Genomic DNA, 23,028 nt, shown 5'->3' with positions numbered 1-23,028 from the left:
AAATGACACTAGTTTTACCCATAGCACCCATAATCGAGTTGTGGAGTTAACTAGCCAGCAAAACTAGTTTTAGTCTTTGATTCCTGCCTTTGGCGAGGTGTACAAGAATATCTAGCGTGTTAGGTGCATCAAAGGAACTATAGACTATCACTCTTTTTGATCCCTCGTTTTGACCTGTTTAAACCGAAACCCCATTATAATACTGTCAGGGATAGATGTAATTTTAGAAGCAGGAGTGGAGAACGGTTAGTATTTACTTCAGTCCGACTCATAGCCCAGTATAGAGCCCTTCCCTCCAACACGTAACGAAAATTTTAAATTATCTTTTAATCTCACTTAAACTGCGTTTTGATGACGTTGCTGACGGGGACGGCGAAAAACACATAATTCCTGTTACCTCTGTCCCTATGACCCGCCTCTTCTTTCATACCCCCGTCCTGTAGAAGGGGGTCCGGGACTTTCACGCGCGCCCAGCTTACTATGGTCTCCATTCCTGTTTCTTCTAAAATTACATCAATCCCTGATACTGTTAAATTAATATTTTTAGCGATAAATATCTACTATAATATAAATTAAACTATTTTTATAGTATTTAGTTTAAACGCACACTATTTAGCTCAATCATTTATTTTAAATTTTAGAAATGGCATTATTCCACAAGGCAAATGCAGTTTTTACTTAAAAATATGTAAACATGTTATGAAAATGATGTATAAATATTTTCCATTCTTGTTTCCTCAATTATCCTGGAGAATCTTTTGCATAGAAGATACAATCGGAACGCACCGTAATCGTTTCTGCAGAGAAACAAAACTGCAGTCCTCTTTGTTCATTTGTCTGTGCTTTAGAATACCCACGTAGTTTATATATTAAACGCCAGGTGTAATGAGAAAACAAAGGAAATGTAGAACAGCACTTTGATGTTTTGTAATTACGTTTCCTCTCTCTCTCACTCACTCTTTCTCCAATTTCTCAGCTACATTATTTTACCAGTCTCCCAGACTACTAGTTGGGACTGAATAGTGTACACATCCTTATCGAGACCAGTTGAAATCATGCGATCTTAACGTGATCAAATATTTGGACGACTTTGCCCGCTGTCAATATTAAACAGCTGAAAATGTTAGAAAAAATATTTTATCTTCTATTCGTTCTCATAATTGCGTTTTCGTCTGTAAATGCGAAACTTGCTTGCAAAGATGAAAATGGAAGAGACGTGGATTGGTAAGTAACTTTTATTATCATTATGCATATTTTTTTTTTATTTATTTATTATTATACATATTACGTAGATGCTACGATATGCGTGATTTTTTTTATGAATTATCTTATCTAAGAACGTGTTTGCTTCTACTGACACATTTTTGAAAGGAAGTAAAGTCGATATTCGTGTTAAGCTCGATAAAAAATTAATCAGAAATGACGCTTAAAAATTAGATTTTTTATTTGAAAACCCTTCATACGATCTTCTATACCAAGAAGGAATATACTACAAGAAGGCATAAAAAAGCGTCCGGTGCTCGCGTGATAGTCGACAATCTCCTTTCATGGGTGTGTGGTGGGGGGGGGGGGGGGTTGGAAACGGAGGCCGGACTTAATATTTTATCTTACTCTATGTTTTCCGCCATCTATCTCTCTTACCTTGCTTAGGCTTTTGGAACTCACGAAATCATAAGTATAGTTAGTACACTTGATTCGATTTAGAAATAATTGTAGAACGATTTTCACGTAGAGTTACAAATTCAACTCCATAAAGTAAGGTTCAAAACCTTTAACTAGCTTGTTAATGGCAATTGAAAACAACTGTGGTACCTTTTCAGCACCGTGGTCTACCTCCATTTTCTGTTTATTTTGCTCGAGTTTTTTTTCTCTAGTCGGAATACGTCATTCGGGTCTGTATGACCTATCCCCACGGGATCCAATGGGAAAGCGCAGAACAATGACGGACATGATAGGGGTGGGGCTTACTTGTCCACTGACACCAGCGTAAGAGTAGAATCGTAAAATCTTGCGACTTATGCCTTCTTATAGTATATTCCTTCTTGCTATACCAAGCTAAAACGTCTTGATTTTTTTAAGAGCGCTGAACACGAAAATTGGCTTCATTTCCATTGAGAAATGTGCCTGTAAAGTAAAAATATAAACCAATTTAATCGAGTAGGCTAAAACGATTAACTTCATCTCTTGTTAAAACACTTCCCTCAATTCGGAATACGTTCATTACCTCTCCGTGTGACGTAGTCCAGGAGAGGTTCTGTAACGGCCGTGTCTGTCTGTCTGTCTGTCTGTCTGTGTGTGTGTGTGTCTGTCTGTCTGTCCGTTGTTACACCCACGTGACCGCGTTCGCAGTTTGCGTATCGGAGCAAACGTGTTCCCAATTTCCGGACCGCATTGACAGTTCACAGAAATTTGGAAAATTGTATTTCTCTCCGTTGGCTACTCTATACTTGAGTTCTCACACCACCATGTTTGGTCTTCGTCCATCCTATATGAACACCAGTCTGGTACTTTTCTGGCTTCCACCACCACCATCTTCTATTCTTTGTCAATCCCACATTGACACCAGTCCCACATTGACACCAGTCCGCACTTACACTGGCTTCTAACACCACCATCCACTGGTCTTCCGTCTATTCCTTATAGACACCAATCTGTATCATTGGCTTCTAACACCACCATCCACTGGTCTTCCGTCTATTCCACATAGACACCAATCTGTATCATTGGCTTCTACTCCATTATCATCGTTTGGTTTTAGGATATACGCGGCGATCAGCTAGGGTTACGAGAAACGTCTAACCTCCCTAAGGTGGGATCGGCCACCAAAGGTTTTCGCAATTGCGCTTGTTCCTTACAATTATAATGGAAACGAATCGTATATATACCCCAAAATTTGAAGAAAGCGGGCAAGAGGGGTACCCTTCACTTTAAACGTCAATATTAGAAAAGTTTGAGAAGATAATAGGTATAACTTTATTTTAAACGATTTAACTATTATTAATGTTAATAATTGAAGATTAAAATAATTAAAAATAATTATATTTATTTAAATATTAAAGATAATCTTGTTTCTCAACTCAAAATTAATACGGAAAGATTTAAAAAAGCAGTCTATGTTTTTGTCTGTGTATGTCCGTCCATTGTTACACTAGTGCGTCGCGTTAGCAGTTAAGCCTTGTGTTGATGTGTTAAGAAATCATACAGAACCTTAATATTCCCTTTTTCCATAATATAAAGTGAATATGTGGAAGTATTTTTCGTAATTATGATGCATTTAGTACTTTTGTAGCTTTAAAGCTCTGTTTCATTTTGATATTCCAAAGATTTATTTTAATATTGTTATTTGAAATGGCTGTTTATATATTGCGTAAGCTATACTACATCTGTATATAGAATAATCCTTGGTTTAGTAATTTCATGAAGAAAACTAAGACCTAGACTCAGGCGCGTATAACAAGTATTATCCGCAATAGGCTTAGTGAAACAAAGAGTAATTAATTGAGGCCTGTGGTGAAGTAAACTTTTGGCTTTGATTTTCGTGTCTGAAATGAACAGACATCAACGGTTCAGAGTGAGCCGAAAGTTAAATACACTCTTAAATAATAATAATAAGGTTAGTGAAAGGGCTAATGGTAAACGGCTAGTAACTACAGACTTATTACTCTCTTTATGGTGCGCATTGATTATTAGTGCGTCTAGCTACAATTTAGCTTTGGTGTTATTTAACGTTAACATTCATGTTGGCAAACTAAGAATATTGTTGAGGTGAGGCGAGACGATAGTGTTTACACTGCAAACCAGTTGTGAATGTAGCTTTCAGAATATAGCGTAAACAGCTGAAGCGTAGACTTCATTTCCTGTTCTTTTCCCCATTGACTGATTTCCATGTGTCCAAGATTTATCCTTATTGGATGTAAAATGTCGTCTGCTTTACTGTACATTCGCTATGTTTGGAATACTGCTTCAATATTTCGTAAATTTTTACTTCAAAAAAGTGAAATAATTCCATATCTAGGTAAATACGTTTGTAGTAGTAGACCTCTTGACACGGAGAGGTAATATTTTGGTTTTCCCAACTTGTTTTAATTTCTACGCTAATTAAAATTAAACTGTGAACGTTATTAGCCTAGTCACGTTTAATGTCGTCATAAAGTCATCAAAAGGTTATTAAGGTCAATCACGTAATATTAGGTCAAAACGATTAATAGCAGATTTGTAAAAGAACGGGTGTAACCCGCCTTTAATATTTGTGTTACATATTGACCGTCTATAGAATGTGCTCCCGTGTTATTAGAGGTTAAAGGTCAATCCATGTTAAGTCAATGATAAAAATATTTGAAAAAGGTTTAGCACAAAGTTTATTGAATTCTTCACATTACGCCACTATCAATGCCTAATAACAGAAGGGAATAATAAGAGAAGTATGGCACATGATATATCCATAATGTGTTATGGCTCTAACATGACTTTTATCTTCCCTGATTGAATAACAAGCAGTTTGGAACAACAGACCAAAGCACTGAGTGTATATCGAATAATCTGCCGTCGAGAGATAGGGAGTTGCCTATCCTCTAAGCGTGAAAACAAATTTCTTCACGCGCATGCATTCTTTATCCATTTTACGCTGATTAGTTGCGAGAATTTTCAGGGTTTTTGGGACTCCAGTTGTAATCCTGTATTCAAATGGTTCCTTTATCATGTTATTCCCTTCTGCTAATAATGTTAGAGCCCTGTGAATTATCAACAAACTGACGGGTCGAAGTTGAAAAGTAAGTGGTAAGTTTTTAAAGATTAATCGGTAGTGCAAATATTGTTTTCTAAAAAAAAACTATGGAAATTGTCGAATTATCATATTCGATAAGAAACACTTTCGTCTGTAAATAAGAATATTTATAGCTTGATAAGCGTTTAACGACTTAGCATCATAAGTGACATATTAACAATATGTATTGTTCACACGCGTCTTAAAAATATGGATTTGCGCGAAGGTGTGGGTAAATTTCATAGCGTCGTACTTTTTTGTGACATTTAGAGACTTACTGCCGTTAAGTTTTCATAAAATTTCAGACTATCGAAAAGAGGTTACTCCAATATATTCGTAAGTTGATATACAACTAATTTAATTAGGGATTAGTGGCACGTATTGCAAACTAACACAATATTAGCACTCTTGATGGTACTATTAGTTAGGTCAGGAATACATTATTTTTCTACTTGGAATCTTTAAAGGGAGGGTGAAAAGGAAAATCCAGTGTTTTTTATTGATTCTTCTAATAATTTTATGACCAATCAGCTTAATGAACCATCCAGGAAATAACTCCGAATGATTTTAAAATTAGTTTGAGATTTCATGCATAATTTGAAATTAGCAGCTCCGACCAGTCGCGTAACGTCCTGCCTTTTTGTTAACAAAATTTACGTGGTTAAGCCATGGATTTATAATAGAAGCTTACGCTTCCTGGATATTTCACTCGCCTTAAAACGCGCACAACATTTATTCCTCGTCTGAAATATTACCAGCCTACGTTTGTGACGTAGAATTTAAGGCAAATTCAGAGGGGGGTTGAAGTTTTTCACGTGATCGTGTTCTAAGTTTGAAAGTTTCTAATTTTTAGAAAAGCGCGCGCGCACGCGCGCCGCGAGAAAAAAGTTTGCCTCAATTTCTACGTCATCAGCCCCCCAGTCCCCACCCGCGCGAATTTTTATGGCATAAATGTGTTTAAAATCAAAATGCCTTACTGAAGGCTACAGTGAAATATCCATGAAGCGTGGGGCCAGTTTTTTTGGAATGTGGTTTTCGCGAAAAGCACGTTTGTTTAACGGGGGGCTAGAACCCCCATATATAGTGCATGGCATAATGTAGTGGGATAGCCTTGAGGACTCCCCCACCAGTGACAACGAAAATTAAAGATAGCGAGGATTGAAACGGGCGCCGGACAATGTGGCTAGGTTCGCTTAGAGCAAAGCCTGACACTGGCGGCAGGTGTCCTAATAGTTTATCACCAAACCCTAGCAAAATAGTCGTCCCACCGGACCTAAGCCGTTCCACAGTTATCGCGCCTATTTCTCTTAGGTTTCGCATCCTTCCCCATCATCCTTGGCCTTGAATGGTACTAAAATCTAGAAATCCGGTAGACCCTACTGTTCATGACACCCCAATAACGGTTCCACAACCTCCCTCTCCCTTCAAATCCCTCTTAAAACTTCTAGTATCCCTGGCCATACAACCGTTTTACGCGGCATAATACCGTACGGGCTTTGGACCTTCCTATTAGATCCAAGCCACTAAAGTCGCACTACACTAACGACTAAAGCATGCTAAAAACGGATGATTTTCCGAAGACCTAGTTGCACTTTTTTTATCCTATCCCTTAATTGACGTGAAAACCTTGAAAACCAGCCAACCAGGATGGGCTGCCGCTGCTGCCTTGACCGTTCACCTCACTCTTTCAACCATTTACATAACATTCTCATAGATACTTCACTTTTTAAAATTTCAGCCTAACAAAATGAAACTATTCTTTCGTTTACGGAGATATCCAACGTGATTTTATTAAAACATTTAAAATTTTAGACGTTTCGGGCCGCGGCTTGTCATTCAGTGAATTCGGTACTTTCCCTTCTGCGTATTTTCCATGGAGGGGGGTGCTAACAGCGTGCTTTTATTGTCAAAAGAAGAGAAGCATTGAAAATTGGTTATTTTTTCCCTTCTGCGTATTTTCCATGGAGGGGGGTGCTAACAGCGTGCTTTTATTGTCAAAAGAAGAGAAGCATTGAAAATTGGTTATTTTGTTCTTTTAAAGGCCGAGATCCAGAGAAAAATGGTTCTTGGCGAGCTGGCAAAGGCCCATTCAGGCTTAAGAGTAAAATGCTACGTTCCCGTCCCGGTCGCCCATTTAATACATGGTTTGTTTACACGCAAGGAGGATTCATAGCATTTGCACAAGGAGACCAGGCAACTTAGAGCGTAAAATAGCAGACGATTGTTGAAGCAAAAGACTTTTGGAATCTAAAATAGCTGTCGAACATATCAAAATTAATCCTAAATCTTGTCAGTATATCGTCTGCTAAGGCGTAGTTCACTCGATCACGTGTCAGTAAGGCTTAATCGTGTGAGTTATGGGGACTGAAGAAAAGGCGCTAACGAGGTGGTGCCATTTTCAGTTGGGAGTTGAACTACTTTCCCTAGATCTCGGCCTTTAAATTGAAAAAATTCCGACCTTCGATGGTTATCTTTGGTTTCTCAGTAAAAGCAAAAGTAAATAGATATCAAAAAGTTAATAGCTTTAAGTCAATCATACCTTCCCGCCTGCATGCTATGTAAAATGAGTATCGAGTATCACGTGGCTTGCTTGTAACCAATAGGATGTTCGCATGACGTCATAGAAGCGACAAGAGATATTGGAAAGCAGTACAAATTACTGAGCATCATGGGAGTAAATTTAGGGCAATATCATTGGTAGCCGCGCTTACGTGATGGAAAATGGCGCCGTAGTAGTGCGGGTAATTGCTGAATTATGGTAAATTATATTAAAATACTAAAGTCTAAAACTGTAATTAGTTTCATAATGCCGCGTAAAAAACGATTTTAGTTTCGCCTTCGGTATCGACCTAGAGCAATTTTTATCTGAAACCTACGAATAATACCGCATACTCTTCCATCATGTTGCAAACAAAAGTTTTCAAACATCCTTGGCTCTTCCAACATTGTAGTATTGTTTAACGTTCATCTTTCTGTTTCACGAATTCGTCATAATCATATTCCTTATCCATTTTTAATATTACTATTTTATCACATTCATAGGCAATCACATCTCACATGTAGTCTTCACAGATTTTGTACTAGGCCTAGGCTATACTGTCACAGTCTCACAGCAGACAGCTGATTGAAATTACCTTTAGAACGCATGCGCGTCGATTAAACCTTCAACAACCCGCACTACTTTGTCTGAGCGGCGCGACACTAGATACGTTAGGTACATGTCAAGTGGTTCGCTAGGTGCTACGCCATTTGTGCACTGCCGCGGAATAGGAGCGGGAATCTCAACTTTCATAACGCGCCCATGCCGGGGAGATATTAACTTCTTGTTTATAATCTATTTACTTCTGGTAAAAGGCGAAACAAAGTGATAAATGTAGGTGATATTTTTTGGGATTCTACAACCAAATGCTTAGGGTTAATCATTTAAGTTATGCAAAATTAACAGACTCATATTTAGATTAACGAAAATTTTTTTCAAAATCAAAAGATAAGTACAACAGTTTAACTATCGTAATCGGCAAAAATGTGAAAAAAATAAGAGAATTTTAAATGAGTAAACAAATGCTTAGTTTTAATATAAGAACAAACAAATGCTTTTAATTAACTTCGTTGTAACTTAAAGATTCAAATAATCAAAGTAACATTTTGCAATGAATTGTAATTAACAAAAATATAAAGACGTTAGAGAATTTAAGTGCGTTAAGAAAAATTAATTAAATTTTAAGGTAAACTTACAAAAACAAATCTCGGTTGGTTCTGTTGAGGTCGTCGCCTAGTCTTGATCCAGTTTTGCCTTCTTGCTGGTGTGTGTTGATAATAAGATGGTAGACAACAATTCATTTCTCAAATGATGTGGCATTTCCTTCCAGCCACTTGTTTCCATGACTTCACGGAAATTATCGGCGACGAAATTGACAGCTACTTCCTTTAAACTTTCCACATTATATTTTTGGGCAAACTGCAGAATATTTGCCGCATTCTGCACATCCATTACGTTTCGCAATCTCTCTACGCTTGATTCGATTATGGTTCCAATCGCCCCTGCTTCGATTTTTGGGTCGTCGAAAACCGTTTCATTCAAAATAGATCGGAGCATTGGAATGGACGACAGTTTGTGGATGTTAGACGATAGCGGAAGAAGTTCATCTTTTGTTCCAAAGGTCAGCGCCATTTTAATGTGTGGCGGCGACAACATTGGATCATCGCTATTGCGTGAAAACAAGTCGGGGTTGTTAATTTTGAGAGCGCTTATATTGCATAAACTCGGAATGTACGCTGTCCATCCTCTACCTTCATCCATATAAATGAAAAAGAACACAGTCTCGTCTTTGGCGTTTAATAGTTCTATTTTATAACAGGGTCCGAGGCTAAATGTCGAGAGTTTCGAAAACGTCAAGTTGATATTTAAAAATAGATTTCGTTCGATATTCGACGATGTTATCCCTACAGAAACTCTATCATTATTAACCCTGAAATACCAATTTCCTTCGATTTTAGTATCCGAATATTGGAGGCGCAAAACTTTCCTAAACATACTTTTGCTATTGTTTAAGCCGTGTTCAAATTTCAACTACCGACTTGTGAAGCCCACGGCGTGTAGGACCTGCTCAGCTCTGGATGGTGAAACTGAGACAGCATATAAATAAAAAAAATAATATCGGCGAAATGGAAGTCGTTCATCTAACGACGGGCGACTGTGATTATTGTTTAGACGGTCAAAGCTTTGATTGCGGTTCGTGACTAACTGAGCCTTTTATTTCGACAAATTGTAATAGGATTGTGTGGATATATAAAGTATTTGATCTTGCTGAACTTGTTGAAAAGTAAGAAATCGACATCATAGTTGCGCGCGATTTTGCACGTGACGTTAGTCTGTTGATTTATTGTTAAGCCGTGGATAAAGAATGCGCGTGAAGAAATTTGTTTTCACACCATCTTGTAGCATTAAAACAAATTTCCTCACGCGCATTCTTTATCCATGATCTTACGATTCTGAGCGCGAGCGTCATTTACCCAGACTAGAAACGTCACTCGTGACGATTTGTTATATTTTTCAAGTAGCTCCTCCTACTTTATATATTTACCTATTCGAACCCTCTTGAATAGAAAAAGAAATGTCATAGACTAACTGACGATCAAAATATAATGAACGCTCTTTCGTTTATTCGATTTGAACCGCTTCCAGTCAAATCTAGAATCTGAACCCCTCAAAATTTCAAAAGAGGGGGAACTCTGTTACCTCACATGCACGGTTATCAGTTGGCCTTGAACCCCTTTTCACTAGATCTCGACCTTTAAAGTGATAAATAATGACCATGAAGTTCATCTTTGGTTTGTCAGTAAAAGGCGAAACAAAGTGATAAATGTAGGCGATATTTTGGGGGATTCTACAACCAAATGCTTGGGGTTAATCATTTAAGATATGAGAAATCAACAGACCATATTTATATTAACGAAAATTTGATTCAAAACAATAGTATTGTTTAACTATATTTTTTTTTAAGCAAAGCAAGAAAATAAACGTAATCGACAAAAAATAATAAGAGTATTTTAAATGAGTAAACAAATGCTTAGTTTTAATATAAGAACAAACAAATGCTTTTAATTAACTTCGTTGTAACTTAAGAACACAAATAATCGAAATAATATTTTGCCATGAACCGTAATTTAATAAAATATAAAGACAAAGAATTTTAAGTAAGTTAAGAAAAAGTAATTTCGTTATAACGTGAATCTGTGAATTTTCATTTAACATTATGCGAGGGTGTGGGTTCTTATCTAGAAGGGCTTTGGCATGAAAGTTTCTAGTACACAAAAATAGGGGTGAATAGTTTTAACTCCCCTTTTCGAGTTTCAACATGAAAAAGAGAAGAGGACCATTGAGAATTCAGTTTTTTCCCTTCCTAAAAAAACTGGCTTGTTGTTTCAACTTAACTTGCCTTTTATTTCGACAAATTGAAGTTTGATCCTTCTTCAAGAGAAACGAAATCTCATAGATTAACTGACCATCAAACATTAATGAACGCTCTTTTGTTTGTTCGATTTGAACTGCCCAAAATTTAATAAGAGCGGGAACTCTGTTACCTCCCATGCTCGGTTATCAGTTAGGAGTTGAACCACTTTTCACTAGATCTCGACCTTTAAAGTGATAAATAATGACTTTCGATGGTTATCTTTGGTTTGTCAGTGAAAGGCGAAACAAAGTGATAAATGTAGGCGATATTTTGGGGATTCTATAACCAAATGCTCAGGGTTAATTATTTAAGATATGCGAAATTTAGATTAACGAAAAATTTATTGAAAATCAAAAGAAAAGTACAATAGTATTGTTTAACTATATTTATAAAGTAAATTAAGCGATTAGAAAAGAACGTTATTTGATAAAAATACGAGAATTTTAAATGAATAAACAAACACTAATTTAGTTTTAATGTAAGAACAAACAAACTTTGTTGTAACTTAAGGATTCAAATAATCAAATATCTTGAAATGAACTGCAATTAGCAAAAATATATTGACGTTAGAGAATTTAAAAGTATAAGTTAACATTATATCTTAAAAGAACGGCCTTTTTCTAAATATAAAAGGAAAAAAATAAAAAGAAATGATCTGTTATTTCAAAATAATCAGCACTTAATTAGGCTTAAACCGAAATCAAGGACTCTTGCGCCATACGCCATTGGTTTAGTGGTCTCTGCTAGCCAGAATCTCTTACCCCTAAAAAGAGATAGGTTGAATTCTCACTGTCTGTGAGAGGTAAGGTAGGTTCTGGGTAGCAGACGCCTGCACTAAAGCAATGGCGGATGGCGTAAGAGTAGTCCTTGATAGTTTTTAAAACTAATTAAATGCTAATTATCATTTGTAATAAGAGATCATTTATTTCTACTTTAATATTTTCCTTAATATTTAGAAAAAGGAAGCCGTTCTTTTAATTAAGGTATAATGTTATGTTGAGTGAGTTCAGAAACAGTAATTTAGTTTTCGCGTATACTTACAAAAAATCTGTCTTCGATGCCTGTTGTCACCTAGTCTTGTTGCGCCGCGTCTACGTTCTTAAAGATAATAAGACGATCGAAAACAATTCCTTACTCAAATGATCTGGCATTTCCTTCCAACCACTTGTTTCCATGACTTGTTGGAAATTATCCGCGACGAATTTGGCAGCGTCTTTCTTTAAACTTTCAATCTTATATTTTTGGGCCAAACGCAGGATATTTGCCGCATTCTGCACATCAATTACGTTTCGCAATCTGTCGACGCAGGATTCAATTAAGGTTCCAATTGCCCCAGCTTAGATTTTTCGGTCGTCGAAAGCCGTATCATTCAGAATAGATCGCAGCATTTGAATGGGCGACAGGCTATTGATGTTAGTCAACGACGAAAGCGGAAGCAGTTCGTCTTTTGTCCCAATGGTCAGCACCATTTTAATGTGTGGCGTCGACATCATGGAATCTTTGCTTGCTCGTATAATCACGTTGGGGTTTTGAAGTATAAGTGCGCTTAAGTTGCAGAAATTTTCAATATCCACCGACCATCCTTTCGCTGGATCGTTTTTCAGATCAATGAAAGAAAACACGGTCTCGTCGTCTTCGTTTAACATTTCTATTTTAAAACTGGATTTGTCTAACTTTCTCTCCAGGGCAAACATGTTCTCCGAAAACTTTAACCTGATATTTAAAACTTGGTGATATTGTAATTTCGACGATGTTATCTCAACAATAACCTGATCAGGATGGACACCGAAATCAAATTTCCCTTCGACATTAGTATTCGAATAATGGAGAGACAAAATTTTCTTTAGCATATTTGTAACCGTTTTCAAATTTCAACTACCGAGTACTGATAAGTAAAAACCACGGCGTCTGAGTCTCTGAGACTGCAAAGTGCAAATGTGACTCACTGACTGCATGCAGGAGTTTGAGATGGAAGTTTCTAGTTGTAGTCTAGAGGATATCTGCTATATTTATTTTTAATTGTGCACATTAGGTTAAAAGCATGAAAATTGGTTTACAAGCGCATAAAGATATTCTAAAACGAATAAATATTGGAGGCATTCACAAAGTAAGAAGTGTGACAATCATTTTAACACGCCCGACTTTCGAAAATCTCTCTAATGAACGGCCCCTAAGAAGCCGATTCAAGAGAGACGAGGAAGGTGCGCTCATTTCTTTCGGGGGTTAGGGATAAACTATATAAAGTATTTTTGTCGAGTATTTGCTTATACCTTTACAAAGTTGATGAGGTATGATATGCTGATAATTACATTTTTATCTAAGTTAATATGAACAATTCCTAGTTTAATTAATCCATAGAAATTTTTAATTTGCTTTAAAATTGATAAAATATTCAGATACTTTTAAAAAGTTGTCATCGGTATAACTTCAGTAATATGACTTAAGATAACTTTTTCTCTAGGGGTCAGACACTTTGCTTACAAATCATTCTCTGTTCATGCCTAGATTTTTACCAGTTTGAAATGTTTTCTGCTCATATTTATAAGCCTTGAATTTTGAGTATTCCTAGGTTAATTAAGAATGAGTAAATTAAAGTTAGTTAGTGATAGTTATTTGGAAAGGAAACCAATAGAAACGACAGCAACGGATTGGAACAAAAGTTTCATTTGCCAAGAAATTAGAAATGAGAAATTAACTTGCCCTTCAAATTTCAAAGAGAGATTCCGTTTGGCAAACTACAAAACTATAGCAAAAATTTTGATAGCCTTCAATAAGATAGGATCTTTACCCAAAAACTTTAAACATTGACCGTTTGGACGATGGAAGCGGTCTCGAAGAAACCTTTAAATTGAAAAACGCGAAATTCCGCCGACTACAAGTCGCAAACTACCCTCTCGCTATCCCAATTATTGGTTTTCAATTGTTCCCGACGACGCAACGCGAATTTAACAACTATAGCACAACGAAAGAACTGAAACGCCACTTCCACTTTTTTTAGGAACAATGATACATTCAAAAACGCGCTCAAAAGATGTGGTAGATACTTTGTACCGCTTGGGACTCTCGGTTTCCTATGATCGTGTCTATCACCAGGGACACAGAAAAATATTAATAAGAACTGTAGATACCGACGTTGTTGTCCTTAGCCTTAGATTTTTACATGCCATTAATTGCGAGAAGCTATTTGTCGCATTTGGAACTGGTAACTCTTTCCGCTACTTGAATGTGACGCAGATGGCTAGTAAGCTTGGCTACGACAAATGCCTGGCCTTGCCAACTTTTCACTCACTAACTGGATGTGATAAGACATCCAGCTTCGGCGGTAAAAGGCTACCTGGAATGCTTTCAGCGATGTAACTCCCGCTTTAAAAACTTTATCTACACCACTCGATCACCATCGAACTCGTTAAAGAATTGCTTCCCACCATAGAACGCTTTATTATTCTAATCATAATGTATGACCGATGCAGCTCAGATGAAGACATAAACTCTGCCAGACTATCCCTTTTCACTCAGAAAAACCGGCAGATTGAAAACATCCCTCCCACAAAGGATGCCTTTCTGCAACACTTATTCAGAGTCGCTTATCAAGCTGGTCATGTTTGGGGTCAATCTCTGAAGAATAATCCCCATTTGCCAGATCCTGGTAATTTTGGATGGTGCAAGAATGAATCAACAACCATCTGGCAACCACTTTGGATGACTAAACCACTGGCCGGTGTGGCTTGTAGAGAAATTATTAAGTGTGGTTGTGTGAAAGGTTGCCGAGGACAGTGTCGCTGCAAAAAGCCCAACTACCATGCACAGCTCTCTGTAAATGTGGAGGGTGCGACAGTGACATTTAAAAATTAAAATTTCTAACGCGATTAAAATTGAACTTCAGTGTTTTGTATTTCTTTGAAAATGAAAATCTAACTTGATAATGTAGAAAATACACAGTAAAAAAAGATCATTCGAAATTGAATGTTTCAGCGTTCAATACCTTGCCACTGTGGTGGTACGCCTTAGCAATCAAATATTAAAGCCTAAAGTGGTATTCAATTGTACACGTTAAGGAAATGTTCATATTTGAACGCTAATATTGATATTCAAAAATTCACGCTAACGAAGCATTCAGATTATGTCATTTTGGCATTCAAATATGATTGCACTAGCATTTAAACGAGAGCGTTTTGGCGTTCAAACGAGATCGTGTTTGGCGTTCAAACGAGATCGTGTTTGGCGTTCAAACGAGGTCGTGTTTGGCGTTCAAACGAGGTCGTGTTTGGCGTTCAAACGAGGTCGTGTTTGGCGTTCAAACGAGGTCGTGTTTGGCGTTCAAACGAGGTCGTGTTTCGCGTTCAAACGAAATCGTGTTTGGCGTTTAAACGAGATCGTGTTTGACGTTCAAACGAGATCGTGTTTGACGTTCAATCGAGATCGTGTTTGACGTTCAAACGAGGTCGTGTTTGGCGTACAAACTAGGTCGTGTTTGGCGTTCAAACGAGGTCGTGTTTGGCGTTCAAACGAGATCGTGTTTGGCGTTCAAACGAGATCGTGTTTGGCGTTCAAACGAGATCGTGTTTGGCGTTCAAACGAGATCGTGTTTGGCGTTCAAACGAGATCGTGTTTGGCGTTCAAACGAGATCGTGTTTGGCGTTCAAACGAGATCGTGTTTGGCGTTCAAACGAGATCGTGTTTGGCGTTCAAACGAGATCGTGTTTGGCGTTCAAACGAGATCGTGTTTGGCGTTCAAACGAGATCGTGTTTGGCGTTCAAACGAGATCGTGTTTGGCGTTCAAACGAGATCGTGTTTGGCGTTCAAACGAGATCGTGTTTGGCGTTCAAACGAGATCGTGTTTGGCGTTCAAACGAGATCGTGTTTGGCGTTCAAACGAGATCGTGTTGGGCGTTCAAAGGTAAGCGATTTTGGCGTCCACATGTAAGCACTTTTGGCGTTCAAACGAGAACGAATTGGCATTCATACGTAACTGTTTCGCGTTATAATAGGATTGCACTAACAATTTAACGAGAACGATTTTGGTGTGATCAATTCACGCCATGGTCAAATATTATTTGCCCGTATTAATACCCTAATTTAAGCCTCTATTCACCTAATTTACCTCATTTTAGTACCCTATTTACAGCATTTCAAGTAGATTTGACCATAGTAGTTAACCGCTTTCCTCCCATTTTGCCGACCAACGCCGCAAATTGTCGGATTCATCAAATGGGACAAACGTCTTGGGTTAAATGTTCCCAGTGAAATTAAATTACTAATTCCCGGGAACGGAAAGATTCTATCTTTTCCTGCAAAAATCTACTTAACCTATAACGATTGAGTGGCTAGATAGAATGAGCACGAAACCCATTTTTTTTGTAAAATATTTAGCAAAATTGATAGTTTACAAGAACCAATTAATTTTAAATTAAAGAAATGTACCTTTATAAAAACATTTCTTGATATTTATTTTCATTTTTAAGCCATATGCATCACATAACACTGCAAAGAAATTTGAACATAAAACGAGTACCCAAATATGATTTCGTAATGTAATACGCTGCCTATAAAAAAGACAGCAAATATTTATTTTTAAACGCTGCCGACGAAAATTTTTTTCTTATTATTGAAAAAACCTAGTTGGAAAAACCAAAATATTACCTCTCCGAGTCAAGAGGACTACTTACAAACTTATTTACCTGTATAAGGAATTATATCTCTCTTTTTTTATGTAAAAATTTACGAATTATTAAAGCTAGGTTCCCTCTTGACCGAAAATGACGACTGAAAACTTTAGCGCTGCGTCAAAAAATGAGTTTTACGCAGGCCTTCGACGGCAAGATTTTAGTTTGGTTCACACATACGACCGAATTCAGACCAAAAGGGGCGGTCGGCAGGTAGTCACGTGGCACTTAAGCCTTGGCCTTTGATTTTCCCTTGATGGTATCTTAATTAGGGAGCTTGTTTCTACCAAATTAAGGTCAGAGATTCAAATCAAAGGTTTAATTCGTACAAACACGGCAATAGCGACTAGCGATCAAATCCGATTAGAGAATTCAAACTCAAAAGTTCATAACATGCAAAGGTGGAAATGGCGACTGGCGAGTTGAAACAAAACTCAAAGCGGCGATAAAAAACTCCCCTATTATGACGTCAGCAGAAGCTTCATCCCGAAACGAATTTTGATTGGTTATGAAAATAATTTTACGTCGGCCTCTGCTTCAAAAATAGAACACTAATTCTGTTTCGGTCACGTTAGGCGGAAGATGTTTTACCTTAGAGGTACTTACGCAGTGTTTCTGTCGTGTTTTCGGTCAAGTGGGAACTAAGCTTAAAGCAGTATTCCAAGCATAGAGAATATATAGTAAAGCAGATGACATTTTACATCCAATAAGAATGTGCCTTGGACACATGAAATCAGTCAATGGGGAAAAAACAGGAAATTAAGTGTATAACTTTTGGGAGAGATATAGTCTTTATGTGTTTAAAAGGCCCAGTTGTCTACGCCTCAACTGTTAACCCTGTATTCTCATAACTACATTCACAACTGGTTTTGCAATATAAACAATATTGTCTCGTTTCACCTCATATATATTCTTAGTTTGCCAACGCGGGTTTTAACGTTAATTATCACCAAAGCTGATTTGTGGTTAGACGCAATGAAAGTCAATATGCACCACAATAAGAATGAAACTCGAAGCTACAACCCAATTACGGTAAGCCCTTTCAATGATCAAATTGCCACCATGGTCCTTACATCTGTTTTAAAAACTAGACCTTATTTAGACGTGTACTTAACTTTCGGTTCACTCTGAACCGTTAATGTCTCTTCAATACAGACAAGAAAATCAAAATCCATAATTTACTGAATCTCGGGTCTCAATTACTTCTTCTTTGGTTCACTAAGCTAATTACTGATAATCCTTAATTTACACGACGGATCCTAGGCCTTAGCTATCTTTCTGTAATCACTATAGCAAGGATTATTGCATATACAGATGTAGTATAGCTTAAGTAATATATAAACAGCCATTTCAAATAATAATATTAGAAAATATCCTTGGAATATCAAAATGAAACAGAGCATTAAAGCTACAAAACTATTAAAGGCATCGTAAATACGAAAAATATTTCCACATATTCACTTTATATTATGAAACAAGTTGGGAAAACCAGAATATTACCTCTCCGTGTCAAGAAGATTATATAACCTTATGTATCCAATGAAAACGTCGACCTTTTTGCCCTCATCCTTTCCCGCGCTTTGCGCTTCCGCATTTCATCCTTACTCTCAACATTATCTTCCTCCATTTTACATACAAAAATCAAATACTCACAAAAAGAAGTGGCAAAAACCTGTTGGCTCTTTACAACCACCTAATTTGACTTAATATCCAATTTCCAACAACAATAATATACCGGTAGTTTAATTGACAACCTACTAGCATCGAAATTCTCATTAAGAATGGCTCCCGCGGATAAAACAGGGCAATTTTCAACTAGGTGGGCGTTATCTCATTAGATTTGAAAAGTATCATCATGCCTAACCGTTTGGATTTTTTTAAAGCAATCTTAGCACCAAAAAATATTTTTTGTTACAAAATAAATGTTTTATATTCTTATTAAGAATAAAACAAGAGGATAAAAAAGGTCTGTCCTCTCGTAATTTTTTAAGCTTTTATCATGATTACTCTATACAACAGTAACAAGGAGTATAAACCCATTAGTGGAAGCAGCATTTTTTTCCCGAAACAATCTCGCTTATGTTTATCCTCTCTTGACTTCGCTAAAAACGTATTACTCCTACGTAAAATATTAAAAAACAGGCAAGGATTCATACCATTAAAGGAGCGCAATATTATCCATATTTTCATTTCATATACAGAGGAAAGAAATTATTATGTTTCTGAGAGGAGCTTCCCATTTTTGTTGTTGTTTTGAAAAATATATCGCAATGCACGGGCCTTGATAAACATAGGAGGCAATGAATGAAATATATCACAATGCACGTGCCTTGATAGATATAGGAGGCAATGAATGAAATATATCACAATGCAAGGGCCTTGATAGATATAGGAGGCAATGAAGGAAATATATCGCATGCACGGGCCTTGGTAGATATAGGAGGCAATGATAATCTCTCTTTGCACGAGAGGTTTATCTTTAATATTTAAATAAATATAACTATTTTTAATTATTTTAATCTTCAATAATTAACATTAATAATAGTTAAATCGTTTAAAATAAAGTTATACCTATTATCTTCTCAAACTTTGCTAATATTGACGTTTAAAGTGAAGGGTACCCCTCTTGCCCGCTTTCTTCAAATTTTGGGGTATATATACGATTCGTTTCCATAATAATAGTAAGGAAAAAGCGCAATTGCGAAAACCTTCGGTGGTCGATCCCACCTTAGGGAGGCTAGACGTTTCTCGTAACCCTAGCTGATCGCCGCGTATATCCTAAAACCAAACGATGATAATGGAGTAGAAGCCAATGATACAGATTGGTGTCTATGTGGAATAGACGGAAGACCAGTGGATGGTGGTGTTTGAAGCCAGTGTAAGTGCAGACGGGTGTCAATGTGGGATTGACAAAGAACAGAAGATGGTGGTGATTAGAAGCCGGTATGTACAGACTGGTGTCCACGTGGAATGGACGAAGACCAGAAGATGGTGGTGATTAGAAGCCAGTAAGAACAGACTAGTGTCCGTGTGGGATGGACAAAGACCAGAAGATGGTGGTGTGAGAACTCAAGTAGAGGAGCCATTTCCGTGACTGTAAAAGCAGTTCGGAAATGGCGAACACGTTTGCTCCGATACGCAAACTGCGAACGCGGTCACGTGGGTGTAACAACGGACAGACAGACAGACACACAGACAGACACGGCCGTTACAGAACCTCTCCTGGACTACGTCACACGGAGAGGTAAAAATTGAATATTAAGGTTCTGTAGGATTTCTTTACACATCAACACAAAACAAACTGCTAAAGCGGCGCACTAGTGTAACAACGGACGGACACACACAGACAATCGCATAGACTGCTTTTTAACCCTTTTCGTATTAACTTTAATTTGAGAAACAAGATTATCTTAAATACTAAAATAAATATAATTAATATTAAACATTTTCTTCGTTAGTTGTTCGCCTTATTGAGCGTTACATCGTTTTAAAAACGAAAAATTAATCATTCATGAGAGACTTGACTAATATTGACGTTTGAAATGAAGCATACGACTGCTGCTTCGCCTTACTCAACTAGGTAGTATATAAAGGACTCGAATCGCAGCTGTTGATAAGAACGTCGCAATTGCGTGAACCTTTGGAAAAAGACCCCGCCATTGGGAGGCTAGACGTTTCTCGTAACCCTAGCCGATCGTCGCTTATGTCTTAACCTTAACGATGATGATGGAGATAGAAGCCAGTACGTGGGATGGGTAAAAGACCGGATGGTGGTGGTATTTTGAAGCGAGTGAGTACAGACTAGTGTCCATGTGGGATGGACAAAGACCAGAGGATAGTGGTGTTAGACAGACAATGGAGTAATAGCCATTATAAGTGGAATACAATTTTCAGGTTCGGAAATTGAGAACACATTTACCCCGCTTTTCCAACTGCGAACGCGGTCCCCTGGGGTGTAACATCAGACAGATAGACAGACAGACACGTCGAAATTTGAACCTCTCCGTGACATACGTCACGCGGAGAGGTAAAAATTCAATTTATAGGATGTGTGTATATGCACACGTCTAGTATTAAGAGGATCAATGCTTAAATTTGGAACCGTAGGTATTAAAGACACCTAACCTAAACTAAGTCTTACCTAACACTTAACAAACCTAAGCTAAGCCTTTTCTAACCCTAACCCAACCTGACCTACAAAACAAGCAATATTTTGAAAAAGGCAGGTGTTTATTGTATATAAACTTAGCTAGTAGTTTTCACGATTATTTAGAGAGGACGATCGCCAATCAAACTTAGTTATGTAATTAATTACCCAGTTAAGCAAGTAATTTAGTTTAGGTTTAACCTCCATTTTTACCTCTCCGTGTGACGTAGTCCAGGAGAGGTTCTGTAACGGCCGTGTCTGTGTGTGTCTGTGTGTCTGTCTGTCTGTCTGTCTGTGTGTCTGTCTGTTGTTACACCCACTTGACCGCGTTCGCAGTTTGTGTATCGGAGCAAACGTGTTCGCCATTTCCGAACTGCTTTCACAGTCACGGAAATGGCTCCTCTACTTGAGTTCTCAAACCACCTGAGTTGAGTTCTTACTGGCTTCTAATCACCACCATCTTCTGGTCTTCGTCCATTCCACTTGGACACCAGTCTGTACATACTGGCTTCTAATCACCACCATTTTCTGTTCTTTGTCAATCCCACATTGACACCAGTCTGCACTTACACTGGCTTCTAACACCACCATTCACTGGTCTTCCGTCTATTACACATAGACACCAATCTGTATCATTGGCTTCTACTCCATTATCATCGTTTGGTTTTAGGATATACGCAGCGATCAACTAGGGTTACGAGAAACGTCTAGCCTCCCTAAGGTGGGATCGGCCACCAAAGGTTTTCGCAATTGCGCTTTTTCCTTACTATTATAATGGAAACGAATCGTATATATACCCCAAAATTTGAAGAAAGCGGGCAAGAGGGGTACCCTTCAATTTAAACGTCAATATTAGCAAAGTGTGAGAAGATAATGGGTATAACTTCATTTTAAACGATTTAACTATTATTAATGTTAATTATTGAAGATTAAAATAATTAAAAATAATTATATTTATTTAAATATTAAAGATAAACCTCTCGTGCAAAGAGAGACATTATCATTGCCTCCTATATCTACCAAGGCCCGTGCATGCGATATATTTCCTTCATTGCCTCCTATATCTATCAAGGCCCGTGCATTGTTTAATATTTCATTCATTGCCTCCTATATCTATCAAGGCACGTGCATTGTGATATATTTCATTCATTGCCTCGTATATCTATCAAGGTCCGTGCATTGCGATATATTTTTCAAAACAACAACAAAAATGGGAAGCTCCTCTCAGAAACATAATAATTTCTTTTCTCTGTATATGAAATGAAAATATGGATAATATTGCGCTCCTTTAATGGTATGAATCCTTGCATGTCTATTAATATTTTACGTAGGAGTAATACGTTTTTAGCGAAGTCTAGAGAGGATAAACATAAGCGAGATTGTTTCGGGAAAAAATGCTGCTTCCACTAATGGGTTTATACTCCTTGTTACTGTTGTATAGAGTAATCATGATAAAAGCTTAAAAAATTACGAGAGGACAGACCTTTTTTATCCTCTTGTTTTATTCTTAATAAGAATATAAAACATTTATTTTGCAACAAAAAATATTTTTTGGTGCTAAGATTGCTTTAAAAAAATCCAAACGGTTAGGCATGATGATACTTTTCAAATCTAATGAGATAACGCCCACCTAGTTGAAAATTGCCCTGTTTTATCCGCGGGAGCCATTCTTAATGAGAATTTCGATGCTAGTAGGTTGTCAATTAAACTACCGGTATATTATTGTTGTTGGAAATTGGATATTAAGTCAAATTAAGTGGTTGTAAAGAGCCAGCAGGTTTTTGCCACTTCTTTTTGTGAGTATTTGATTTTTTTATGTAAAATGGAGGAAGATAATGTTGAGAGTTAGGATGAAATGCGGAAGCGCAAAGCGCGGGAAAGGATGAGGGCAAAAAGGTCGACGTTTTCATTGGATACTTAAGGTTATATAATCTTCTCGACACGGAGAGGTAATATTTTGGTTTTCCCAACTTGTCTAATAATATTTTGTAATTTGAGTCTGTGTGTGCTTGTGTTCCTGAAAAAATCAATAGTCTGAGCCAAGAAAATCGACTTAATAATGGTAATGAATAATTGGCAAATTATTATGTTCTTGAACATCAAAATATAATAAAAATGATTTGTTGAATTATAATATTAAAATTTTGATTAAATGAACCTGGATTTTTACCATTGTAAATATTACACCCAAAAAACTCGCCAGGAATTGCTCCCGTGAACGCCCAAAAAGCTATCCTTTGAACAGAAAAAAAGCTCCCGTGTGAACACTCATAACGCTCTCGTTAAAAACCCAAAAACGGTCTCATTTGAATATCAAAAACAGTCACCTTTAAACGCCCATAATGCTCTTGTTTTAAAGCCAAAAACACTATTGTTAGAACACGAAAAAACCATTTAATTTGAACGCCAAAATAATCTTATTTGAACGCCTAAAACGCTCTAGTTTGAATACTAATACAATCCTATTAGAACGCCAAAACGACCATGTCTGAACGTTTCAT

The 23,028-nt window shown here is 37.2% G+C and overlaps 2 protein-coding genes across 2 annotated transcripts in view; one reads left to right on the top strand and one right to left on the bottom strand.

Annotated features, from left to right (window-relative positions):
- LOC149619029 (plancitoxin-1-like) overlaps positions 1-23,028 on the top strand; it is a 34,272-nt gene that overhangs the window by 431 nt on the left and 10,813 nt on the right. The window contains exon 2 of the mRNA XM_089855279.1: positions 977-1,224. Coding sequence (XP_089711405.1) covers positions 1,121-1,224 — 104 coding nt within the window. The 5' untranslated portion in view covers positions 977-1,120. The remainder of the gene's footprint in view (positions 1-976; positions 1,225-23,028) is intronic.
- On the bottom strand, positions 11,039-12,690 carry LOC149619030 (uncharacterized). The gene is made up of 2 exons (XM_089853869.1): positions 11,758-12,690; positions 11,039-11,256 (listed from the first exon to the last, which is right to left on the bottom strand). The coding sequence occupies exon 1, from the start codon at positions 12,564-12,566 to the stop codon at positions 12,054-12,056; it is 513 nt and encodes a 170-aa protein (XP_089709995.1). The 5' UTR covers positions 12,567-12,690; the 3' UTR covers positions 11,039-11,256; positions 11,758-12,053.

The sequence above is a fragment of the Phalangium opilio genome, unplaced genomic scaffold, assembly GCF_054372755.1.
Source record: "Phalangium opilio isolate 3A_F unplaced genomic scaffold, DU_Popi_V2 ptg000209l_1, whole genome shotgun sequence".
Taxonomy (NCBI): domain Eukaryota; kingdom Metazoa; phylum Arthropoda; class Arachnida; order Opiliones; family Phalangiidae; genus Phalangium; species Phalangium opilio.
Note: the sequence above shows the minus strand (reverse complement) of the source record. Positions and strands in the feature narration are given on the sequence as shown.

Excerpts from the sequence above, each read along its gene's own strand:
- LOC149619030 (XM_089853869.1), bottom strand. The coding sequence starts at position 12,566 with ATGCTAAAGAAAATTTTGTCTCTCCATTATTCGAATACTAATGTCGAA.